The following is a 12,024-nucleotide window of genomic DNA, read 5'->3' as shown; positions in this document are numbered from 1 at the left end:
CATCGCTCCTTGTCCTATGACTACATGCCCTTGTAAAAAGTCCCTTTCCAGCCTTCTTGTAGGCCCCCTCTAGGTACTGGCAGGCTGCTATAAAGCTTCCCCAGATCCTTCTCTGTTCAGGCTGAACAATCCCAACTCTCTCAGCCTTTCCTAATAGGAGAGGAGCTCCAACTCTCTGATCATCTTTGTGGCCCTACTCTGGACCCATTCCAACAGGTCGACATCCTTCTTATGCCGCAGGCCCCAGAGCTAAACACAGTACTCCAGGTGAGGAGACAGTTCTGCATAGTATATTTCTTCTCTATTTGCTACAGTTTATTTTCCCACCATCTAACAGATTTGGTGTATGTTTTCCGAAGTTATTCCTTTCTGTCCATTTCTTTTTGGTTCATCTGTAGCAAGCTGATTCATTGTCTAAGTGACTCTACATCAAGTTTAACTGAAGGCTTTAAGTTATTAACACTTCTACTCTTGGAAGTTCTATTTACTCATTGAAAACTCTATTTCCTCTCCAAGTCTGAAAAGAGACTTTTCACATTTCTCCAGTACAACGAAATAATTTTGTATAATAACAGTTCTTAAGCTCTGTTTCTGGCAAACCTTCTTCCAAAGTCACAATCCCACTATCATATACACATGTGGCTCCAAGTGAGTCAGAAGTTTATATACTAGTGCTCTAAATTCTAATACTTCAAGGAAACTAAAAGGGAATAATACTGATCTGAAAGCAGCACAGGGAAGGCACGACTCACTTCCTCTACAGCCTCCTCTATCTCATGACTTAACGTTTCTGACTCTTCAATTTCTGTATAGCAGCCGAGCAAAAAAAAGAGTCTCTTTTGCTGAGAACAAGTGATGGCATACTTCATGATTACTTTAAACTGTAAAAAGCCAACAGTGCTGCCAAAAAAAGCTGCAAGGTAAAACACATTCAGGAACTGATCCATATTAAAACAAACTTCTTTCTTCTTGTCAGATCACCTCAAACCCAGATTAATTCTTGATCTTGGTCTCAAACTGTATGCTATGAATGCAGAACCACTTCCTTCTCCAGCAGTGAAGGTTTAAAGCAACTATCACCTATGTAGCTGAGAACATTATACTTAAATAATGTTGAGTTCTTCATTTCATTTCACTTATAGTACTAGCTTTAGCGTTAGTCTGTCCAGTTGGATTTTGTTTTTAAATGCCACTTACCAATTGCTACCTATCAGTCTGTTATCTAATGCTTATAAACTTAGGTCTTTACCTGACAACCCACCTGTTTTGTTGATTTCTTAGTTCCATTGAATATCTTCCAAGCAAGACCATTACCACCACTGGCAATATGTCGGCCAACATCAAATTCCCTGGTAACAGGATTTCCCATGACTGCACTGGTGACATCAGCCGTTACCTTTGTAACGGTACTCTTCAATTTATTCAGCATGGACTCCATTGTCTCAACTGTGCACCAATGTATTATCCTACAAAGACAAGAAAAAAAATGCTTCACAGACCTCTCACAATTTCTGTTAACATGAGACACATGTTGAAAGCTATAACATCCAACCAAAGATCCAACAGGATACAGGAGTAGCCCACAAAAAGAATACTGAAATTTAACTTCCAGGGCTTTGCAGTTATACATATTCACATGCATGCACATATCACATGCCATTGCTTCTGCTCCTCAGAAACTTGATCACTGTTCATTAGATCTAATAAAGCAATTAAGGACTGAGAAATTCAATCATTTCTTGAAAATAGGTAACTGAATATAGCAGAGAATCTATAAACTGCTCCCATGAAGTTAAAGGTTCACACCCTGTATATCAGTATCAGGCAATAAAGAGAACTAAATCTGAAGGAACCCTGAATTCTATTACTTATGAACTACAGGTTTTCTGAAGGGAAAGATTGCTTAAGATCCCAGACTAACAAAAGAATAGATGTGTATTATACAGAAGACGAGTAAAAAACGCATTCTTTCCTACACTGTGCTTGACAAACTATAAGCTCAAAATTCAGTATTTTACCCATCAGATCGCTGACATTACTATTTGTATGATCTAAGTATTAATGACTCTAAGTATTAATAAGTGGCTGCAGGGGAAGGAAAAAAGAAACCATCTTCTCATGCTTTATTTTAACAAAATTGCACAAGGAAGATTTTTAAATCACCTTGCCAATTTAAGAGCTAAAAGACTGTGGCAGCTTACAGTTGAGTTCCTCCTCCCCTGTAGTGTGTACTTCCACAGATTCCTGAGTTGTCATAATCAGTTCCAAAAAATCTGACTTGCCTATTCTGCCAGACGGAAGTTCTGAAGCCTATGTCCCATTTATGCAATTGTCTCTGATAATGGATACACAAGAAAGAATGAAGACAGGAAACAAACAGCAAATAAAAGAGACAGACGTTAATCTTCCTTATTGGTGTGAGAAAAGATGAAGAGAGAATGCACAAAGAAATGATTTCCTGAAATCAGTATTATGTGGTAGATTCAAAAGCAACACTTAAGGATATTTCTTCCTTCTGTCTTTCAAATAAGGTGTGAAGAGTACTATTCCTTCAACCTATAGCAAAATAAACTTAACATAACACATCAGCAAATGTACTCAAATCTGCAGAAATACCGTTTGCAATTATGGTCTTATTTGTCATATACTCCATTTATTGGCATATAATTTGTGTAAAACTATTTCTTCGAGAACTAGAAAGTATCATTCCCATTCAAATGGAAAGACAAGATCCTGCTGTGATGAAGATGTTTGGCAAGTCCGAGTAACAAGGAAAAAAGAAGCAAAAGACATTAACAAATAATCTAAGCACTGGAAATAATAAGCCCTTCTGATTGGATGTGAGGTGCTTGCTTGTACACATTAAAGCTCTTCCCACTGTATTATATACATCGGCATATGTTCTTGTCTACATAGATTACTGGCATCTGACAATATATGCATTTATGCCACAGCTTTTTCCAGATTCAAGACACAGATGGAGTCTGTTTCCTCTTCACAGCTACTTAATCTCACAAAACCTGTAGAAATTTATTTTTGACACCTGTATACCTCAATTAAACCTGACTGACATCAACCACACTCAAGTTATTTGGACATGCCCATGTTCTCCCCCTGGTACTACAGATCTGCTTCCACTAGGAATCAGGACAAATAATGTGATTAACATTAAATTAGAAAGATAGGCTTGCTTTCTAGAAGAGGTAATAAACATACTAAAAAAAGTTTAAAGAAGTTGTAGGCGTTACCCAACACTTCTTTCCAGTGTAGATGTGTGTAACTCTATTAACTTAGTCCTAAGCAAATGCTAGCACAGTGTTGGAAGCAACAGAGCTATGCCGCTCTACCTTGATTACTGTGGCAGCTACATCCCACCTTCAGTATTCTTCCACACTGAAATGTAGAACTGCACTAATGCTGTGGCTCCATAGCTGTTTCTCCAGTTTCCATGTCAGCTGAGTGACACAACTTTGTGCTACTAAATGAAGAACCAGACTAGGAGTTTTAAGAAAATATATTATAAAAAAGAAAGGTATCTGGCTGCACAGATCTCGATCTTGCAAATACTCAACTTTTAAAATCAGAAATAGCTATGGTTCCAACAGGACTACTACTCAGGAGCAGAACCAGATATGACTACAAGCATGTTCAGTGTGGAGCTGGTCAATTATGGGGACTGAGTTTTAGACACAAGAAGCTGAGTCTGAATACAATGAGATAATCTTAAGAGTAATGATGTACTTGCTTGGTACCTATTAACTGTTTTGTTGAGAACATAGCTGGAAATAAGTTATGGAAACAGAATTCCTTTCTTAAGTAATTTTGCTACAGTACGTGACATTTTATTACAATATATTAATTTTACCTCATGAATTGTGCTATGGAAAAATGCATGCAATTCCTAATGTGCAGCCCTAAACCAAACTACTGTTAGCCAATGTCTAATACCCCTATATAAAGGAACTTTTCATTAACCTGATAAAAACATAGAAACAAGGATCTCCTGAGTATTCTAAATAAGAGCAACAGGTATTTCCAGCTCTCAGAGATTTTATTCTGCAGCTATTCCATGGGGCAAACTCTATATGCTAATGACTATAAAATCAATCCTAATAAGTTTGAGATAACAACAAATCTAATTTATTTGGGTTTAAATCTTGTGCTTTTTGCATTGTTTCATTCACTTCATGCCATCAAACCTTCTCTAGTATCAGTGCAACACAATCCTGCGTTAGAACTCTCAAAACTAAAGAGAGACTTCGCAAAATTAATTGTGGAGATATTACGAAGAAATCTGAAAGGGAGCTTCTCTATACAGGTAGTGGAAAAATGGTGCAGCATTGATTAAATCAGAAGTGCCCTCTACTGTGGGTGACAGACTGACTGCAGTGAGAAGCCTGGAAAAGCCACTAGATGAGAATGTTAACATTCCAGTGTCTGAAGGGTTAGGATTTAAAAATCAAGCCTGGTAGACCCTGTCCAACCTGTTCCTCTCCAGCTTGACAATATGCAAACGACTGTTAAATTTAGCTACTGAGCAAGGACTACTGAGAAACTTAATTCTCAATAAGCAGCCTGGGTTTTAAGTTTACATCCATCTAACTGTAAATTTGTAGAATTCCTCATGTCAAAATTTGGACTGTAACCCAATATAGTGTATTTTGTTTTATAAAAATGAATGTTATTACATAAAAACGCAGTATGTATCAACAGGGACAATGTACCTAGAAAAACCATGCAAAAAACCTCCTTTTGGGTATTATGTATAACACCACAAACCATGATGATTTAACCATAGCTGAAATACGCAACTTCAGTTCTCAACTGCATGAAAACTGGTTTCTTCCGTTCTTTTAAGACTGAACTACTAATTATAGAAAAATGAACAACCACAGGACAATTAACTGTCACTCACAATGAAAGTTTCATTTCAAGTTAAAAGGTTAATAAATTAGAAAAGCATAAGATCTTAAGAGTAATAGCATTCAGAAAAGCCACACAGGACACACAATAAACGTTTAAGAACTTTGATTTCTTCTTGTTTGAATTTCATGGGTAATATTAATGCTACTGATACTAGGTCCATAAAACCCGCAACTAATCCTAAAAATAAATGGTCGGTGTGTTGTTTTCATGAATTCCCCTCACAATCAGTAATGGTTTTTATGCTGATGTACATCAGCAACAATACCTCAGCACAATGACGACTTAATGATTTGGCAGGGTAAGAAGCAACAGTCAAGATAACAATAAGAAATGAGGTGAAACATTAAAATTGTTCAAATAAAGGTAAATCCAGTACAAAGATTCCTCACCATTTTTTCTCACTCGTGTAAAACAACTGCATGATTTAAAACTTATCCTTGAACTAATTTAAAGCTTCATCTGATGAATGAATATGGGCGCACACTGTACAGCTGCGCACCATACACTCTACCAGTATTTGGACCTGTATCAAGCTGGGACTCCCCTTTGCAAACCAAAGCAACAGGCAGGCGCGTGGGTACTTCATGCCACCCAACTCAAACTTCCATCCCATCCATCTGACCCAAACAATGATGAATTCACAGAAGAAACAGGTGCTAGAACAACTGTGTTCCACCAAACAAAAGAAAAAAACCAAACCCGAACATTTTTCAGGCACAACCAAACTTTCGCACTTGTCACAAAAACAGGAGGATCAAACACAATGACGCACTGCACAGGTACGGCATAGCTGCCCTCGCTGCAAGTCACCTTCTTGATTTTTATTCAGCGATGCAAGCACGGGGATCTGCCTGGCGCCTGCTAACAGGCGAAACCTAACCTATATACCGCACAAACCCCTGCACTATCTCTTGCGGGCCGGTCCTCCCGGACAAAGTATTTATCGCTGTTTACGGTGAGACGGGGCTCGCACCGCTCCACCGAGAGAAACTGCCGCCAGCAGCGCGCAGGGACCCCCCGCTTCCCGCGGCCCCAAGGCCGGTGAGCGCTCCCTGCGCGGCGGGCGGGCGGGCGGGCGCCGGCCGCGCTCCGAGGCGAGCGGCGCTTGCGGGAAGGTTACTCGCGACCCGCCGGCCCGGGCCGCTCAGCGGTCCCGCCAGGCCCGGCTCACGCCACCACGGCGCCCCTAGGACGGCCCCGTTCCCCTCCACCCCGCAGCGCCGGGCTCCTGGCACGCCAGGTCGCCGCCCCAGCCCCTCCGAAGCCAGCGGGCCCTGCCCTACCCGCGCAATGCCACTAGGCCACGGGCAGCCGCTCTCACCGCAGGGCGCGGGGGACAGGCCTCTTACCTGAGCCCGCGAGAAGCTGCCGGCGCAGCGCCCGGCTACGCGTCACCCTGTCGGCCCGGCGGGACCGCCTGTCACGCCGGCTCCGTCTCTCGCTCCGGCCCCAGCTCGCCCCTGTGCCGCTCCAGCTACTCCATAGCGACGGCGGCAGGCACAGCGCCGGGGAGGGAGGCGGCCGCAGCGCGCCTCACTTCCGCCCCGGAGGGGCGGTGCTGGGGCGGTGGCCGGGGGAGGCGGAGGGGGGCGGGAAGTGATGCACGCTCCCGGCTTCCGCCAGCGGCGCCGGCCGCCCTTATGGCGGGATATTTGACTCCGCGGTTCAGGAGGCTCCGCAGCCAGAGCGAGTTGGAGCCGCGGCGGGGGAGCGGGCGGCGGCGAGGTGTGGGAGGACGGTCGTCCTCGTCTCGCCGCTGACGCGGCTTCTTGTTCCGCGGCGTCGTCGGGGTTGGCGGCGGCTCCGCGCCTCGCCGGGGGCCGGGGCGGCCCTGAGGGGCCGGCGCGTGCCTGCCCGTTGCACCGGAGCTGTGGGGGCCGCCAGCCTGCGGGCGGGAAGGCGGGAGCTGGTGTGGGCGCCAGCAGCTGCTCCGGGGGAGAGCTGGCTGTGCCCCAGCGGGCGGGGCGCGCTGGGCCTGGAGCGGCGCCTCGGTGTTCGGAGCGGGAGGTTGCGGGGCGCGCAGGTTTAGTGTGTTGCAGCGTTGGTTTGGTGTCCGCCGAGCTGGGAGCGGTGTGTGGAGGAGAAACAGGGCTGGAGGAGCGTCCTCCAGGTGAGGCTGGGAGAGCTGGGACCGCTCAGTCTGGAGGAGGGGCCACTCGGGAGGTTCTCACCAGCGCCTGCGGGTAGAAGGCAGAGCGGGGAGCCGGGCGCTCAGGGGTGCCCGGAGAGGTGGTGGCTGCGCCTCCTTTGGGGGTAACTCAGGAGCCGCCTGAGCCTGGGCCTGGTCGACTGGCTCCGACAGCCAGCTCTGGGCAGCCCTGCTTGAGTAGGGGCGTCGGACCGGATGGACTCCGAAGGCCCCTGCCTCAGCCGCTCTGGGATTCTGTAATGAGCGAACGTGCGTGTGTACACACGTACAGCGTGTGTGGTAATAACAAAGAATCCTTCCTCTTCTGTTTTTAGTGTATTTTCTTCTCTTGACTCTGCCCTAGGGGATTGAGTCAACTTACAAGAAAGACTGCTTCATGAAGTATTCTCTTTCTCTGTCCTTATAAAATTAAGCTGATTTCTGGATATTTTTTAAACATATATATATCTATAACTAATTTTACAGAGTAAAAATATTTTTTTAAAATCTTCAATTAGAGCTTTATAAACCTGTGAAACTTATATAAATATTTTGCAGATTTCGATGGTCCTTTTCAAGCAACTCAGCTGTGGAATGGTATTATTCATGCTCTACATAGTCAGGTGGAAATCAAAAGACGTAGGCAACACCTGAAAACACATAAAAACTGTTTCACCGGCTCAAATGCTGTTGATGTGGTACTGAGCCATCTTATGCAAAGCATGTACCTAAGCTGCAATGATATTTCTCGGCTGAAGGGAGTCCGTGTATGCCAAGCATTGATGGATCACAAGGTGTTTGAGCCAGTTGGAGCAAAGCTTTACTTATTCAAGAACGAAAAAGAAACAGAGTTTGAAGACACAAACACTAGCCTCTATAAATTTGTAAATAGCAGTCTTACTCCTCTTCCTCCAAGAAAGAATAAAGGCAATGAGAGCTTGTCTCCTGAGCAAATCTGCAAACAGAAGATAAAAAGACTTTCCAGGTGAGTTACTCTGAACTATTCTGATGTGGTTTTGTGGGTTTTTTTAAGTTAAGGTGGGTTAACTGTAGATGAGGTAATGGCTGTCTAACCCAGGTATGAGAGACTTCTGAAAACTACATGCCGGTTCTGAAAAATATGCCTAAATAGCAGACGCTATCTAATATTTCTTGGTAATGTTAAACTGCTTTGATCTTTTCCTTGTTATTTAGAGTAGAGTCTGGGACAGTAGCATAAGCCTAGGAATCATTTTCTTTTGCAATCAGTTGTGCTGAAATCTGAGTATTAGCATGAATAGGCTACTTGCTAGAAGCTAGTAAGAGAAATGGAAGTAATAATATTTGGAATCAGTATGCTTCCCCTTTCCACAAAGCAGATGTGAATGATTGGTTTTCCAGCAGCAGGATAGACCCTAGATCCAGTGAAGCCCTAAAGTCCTGATTTAACAGCAGTTTAGGAAGTGACAGAAAGATAAATGTGTCCTGATTGTATTTGTTATATATCTACTTCTTTTTTCTCCCCTAAGCAGAACAAAGTGTGAAACAACACTTTCAAACCCCTTAGCATTAGAAGCAGCTGATAAAAAGAGGGTAGAGGAGCTTCTTCGATCAATAAGTGTTCATGCCTCTCTACCTCCAAAGATCATGGTTAATAAACAAACTCATCTGCTTTCAAAAAGAGGTGAGGATTTGATTTTTCTTTTTAAAACTTGATTGTTCTCCACTGGATGTAATTTGAGTATCTCATTTCTGTTACAGACTGCCCCTCAGAGTCCTAGATTTAACATGTCACTAATGACAAAACAGATAAATGATTGCTAAAATGGGTAAATGTTCATAGTAAGTGAACTGAAGGAAACAACAACAGGATTATTTTTTTTGCATGTTGGTGCTATTCCACTTATGCAAATACCACTTCAGAAGGAAATAGGTTTTAAGTTAAGTATATTTTCTGGTATGTGTTACTTGTAAGAGTAGGTTATTGCTAATTCTAATATGATGGGGAGAGAGATGTTCTCTTTAAAGCCGCCTTCCTTAGCATTCCTATTTTGATCCCTTCTTTCCCAACATAGAAACTTCGCACTGCTGTTACCTATTTCTCTTTGAATGCTTAAAACATTCTTGAGTGACTAAACCCAAAGATTAGTGTTTTGCATAATATCTTATTTCTTGGGGTCTTTTTTTATTTATTTTATGGTATCAGTAATAGAAGATGTCTGGAAACAGCAAACTCTACTACGACTGCTGCAGTTAATTGATGTTCCGATTCTAGAAAATATCTTAGTGTCTTCAGTGAAAACAAAACCAGAGGGATTTGGCAGAGAAGAAGACCTGATTATCTCAAATACATTCCTGGACAGAGAGGTTACATGTATTTTAAACTTGCCTGAGTAAGTTATACATCTATAAAATTGATTTGTTAGTAAATGCTTTATTTTACTCTTGATTTAAGATATGTCTTAAGTCAACAAAATAAACATCATTACACTTGTATACTTGTAGACAGGGGAGCATTAATATACTTCCCTCTGACTTCTCAGAAGTGGTAAGGGAATTCACAGAAAGTATATATTTAGGATTGGATGTTTGAGGGCTTTAAGATTACATCAAAACCTTAACCTTCAGTGTCAAAAACACTCCTAGATTTCAGAGCAGACACTTCACCGTTATGTCTCTATAACAGATGTTAGAACTTGAAAAAAAAATGATTACAGGGCTTCTTGTTTGCTTGCTATAGTTCCTGGCAGTGGTGCTGTGAAGATATAAAGTCAGTAAGGCATCTACTGTTAGCAACAGAAAAGGAACAGCTAAGCTGTAACACTGAAGAATGCTTATATCATGAGAATAAAAAAGTGAAAGTGGCGTGGCTGTGTGTTGCCAATGCTCTTTTCCTTAAATGTTCTATTATTTTTGTAGTTTTCCAGTTGATCACACTTGGGCTGATCTCTATCTTGGCATGTACTTTTAATGAATGTGTCAGGGCATGTCTCCTCATGTGTGTGTCTTAGTAATGATTGTTTCTGTCAACTCAATACAATTTTTATCTGTTTGTAAGATTGAGGTTAATCCTTGTACCTAAAGACTTTCTTACAGTTTTTATGTATTCTTGCTTTAGGGAGAAAATATGAATTTTTTTAATGTATGTTTAGAGTTTTATATAAGCTAATGGAACTCCTGATTCCAAACTAGGTTTATTGCTGGATAGCATTTTTCCACCTGGAATGCATTGATGAACACTCTTGGGGGAGGGGCTTTATACTTCTGTTTTACTTGATTCTTGGGTGATTGGTGGGTTTGTGTCTTTTAAAATATCTTACATGTGGTTCTTACTCTGTATTAGTCTGTGTTAAGTGTGTCTAACATTCAGATCTTTGCTAACATATCAGATGAATGTGCATACCTCATTGCAACATTCTGCAATTTAGTTAAGTGGGGGGCTGGAATAGCATCTTTTTAGGCAGCATCTGGCTTACAGCATGCCTGAGAAATGGAAAATTCCAGGTATAAAGAATAGCTACCAGTATTACAAGCAGTTGTAGGATTGATTGCCTCCAGTATGAAGGCGGGGGAGTGAGCATAATTTATATCTCAACTTTCCTGTTTCCAGTTTTCAAATAGCGTCATGTTGTACTTGAAAGCTGTAATCAAATCCTGCTTGCAGTGATCACCCTGTTCATGGAATTGCAACTAAAAGGAGGTCATGATCCTCTTACTGTTTTACTACTTTTATGCATCCAAGAGTTAACAATTATTGTTGGCTGCGGCAGTTCAAACAAAAGTTCATCTAGCTGTCCAGCAGCAATGTTTCTGCTCTCCATGATAAAAGTAAGATTCTGTAGGTCTTAAATACTTGTGAGAAGATGCAGACATTTATTGATTCAGCTCAAATTATTTTATATGTGGAGAGGCAGTCCCTCTGCCTTCCACAGTTAATATAATTTCAGATTTCTTCTGTACAACATGGTTGAGTTAGTGACTTTTTCCTCTGACCTTCCAGCCTCTCTAAACAATGAGTTGTCTACCTAAATTTTAGGTAGACGTTTAGGTACATTTTCTCTCCCTAGTGAAGTCATACAGGCAACAAATGCTTAAGAAAATTCATGCCTTTGTAGTAGGTCATACAATAAACTGCTTCCAGTGTCTTCTGGGATTTAGACTTTTCTTATTTTCCTCAGTTTTCAAACTAACTGTTGTCTTTCTCTTCTGTGGAGATCCACTTGCTTGCTTTTTCACCCTGGTTAGCCCTGGTGGGTTTTCATTGTGTGTGTTGGAGTAGTAGTGTAGTGGTGCTTGGCTGTAAATGCTAGCGGAATCAGGCAAGTGCCCTGGGGTCAGTGGTAGTCTGGCATGATTGTAGCTTGTTTTGATCTGGGTGTAGCTCAGGTGTATTGTCTGTAGCATAGGAAAACCATGGAAGTTGCTTATTTTGGGCAGGACCTTGAACAGCTACAGTGAAAGAAGTTAAATAAAACTACTTAATAAGCAACAAGTATAATGCTGGGGTTCAAATATGTGACTATATCTGCATGGCTATTTCTACCTAACTTTCTTTAAAGGATTAAATAAGAACAGACAGAGTGTTTTAAAGTAAGCACTAAAACTAACTTTTCCTTCTGCAGGCTTGACAAATGGCTCTTTGCTGCAATTGAATGCTTGGAGTATTTCCCAGACCAATTCATAGTGATGGTTAGTCAGCAGTTACCTCAAAGCACTAACAAACCTGGCAGTCTGAATACATACAAGAAGATTCTCTTTGACATTATAATAAAGTATTATAGCCAAAAGAAGGACTCCCTTCTTTCCACTCAGGATCTCGATATTCATTCAGGAATTATAGAACTTATAGGTAAGAGCAACCTAGAACAAAAAATACAAGTGAAAGCAGTGTAAAGGATGTAACTTACTAAGTGTTAATCAACTGAATCATAACACTATTTGCAATGCTGTTGGCGATGCACTTTATAGGTTGGAAGAGAATGCTTAAGGTC

General features: G+C 41.8%; 2 protein-coding genes across 5 annotated transcripts in view; one reads left to right on the top strand and one right to left on the bottom strand.

The window, feature by feature from the left end:
• Positions 1-6,469, bottom strand: part of SCYL2 (SCY1 like pseudokinase 2) — a 41,313-nt gene extending 34,844 nt beyond the window's left edge. For both annotated transcript variants that reach the window (XM_040595085.1, XM_040595086.1), the window contains exons 1-2: positions 6,276-6,469; positions 1,262-1,466 (exon numbers count right to left, since the gene is read on the bottom strand). In XM_040595085.1, coding sequence (XP_040451019.1) covers positions 1,262-1,438 — 177 coding nt within the window. In that variant the 5' untranslated portion in view covers positions 1,439-1,466; positions 6,276-6,469. The remainder of the gene's footprint in view (positions 1-1,261; positions 1,467-6,275) is intronic.
• A 65-nt stretch (positions 6,470-6,534) lies between these two features.
• The window catches only part of DEPDC4 (DEP domain containing 4), an 18,952-nt gene continuing 13,462 nt past the window's right edge, over positions 6,535-12,024 (top strand). The window contains exons 1-5 of one of the 3 annotated variants that reach the window (XM_040595466.1): positions 6,535-6,651; positions 7,613-8,039; positions 8,566-8,717; positions 9,240-9,426; positions 11,656-11,882. In XM_040595466.1, the coding sequence (XP_040451400.1) occupies positions 6,567-6,651; positions 7,613-8,039; positions 8,566-8,717; positions 9,240-9,426; positions 11,656-11,882 (1,078 nt within the window). In that variant the 5' untranslated portion in view covers positions 6,535-6,566. Of the gene's footprint in view, positions 6,652-7,612; positions 8,040-8,562; positions 8,718-9,239; positions 9,427-11,655; positions 11,883-12,024 lie in introns of all 3 variants that reach the window. The other 2 variants (XM_040595467.1, XM_040595465.1) reach the window with 2 other exon arrangements.

Source organism: Falco naumanni, chromosome 5, assembly GCF_017639655.2.
Source record: "Falco naumanni isolate bFalNau1 chromosome 5, bFalNau1.pat, whole genome shotgun sequence".
NCBI classification, from domain to species: domain Eukaryota; kingdom Metazoa; phylum Chordata; class Aves; order Falconiformes; family Falconidae; genus Falco; species Falco naumanni.
The sequence above is the reverse complement of the archived record's forward strand: the minus strand, read 5'-3'. Positions and strand labels throughout refer to the sequence as shown.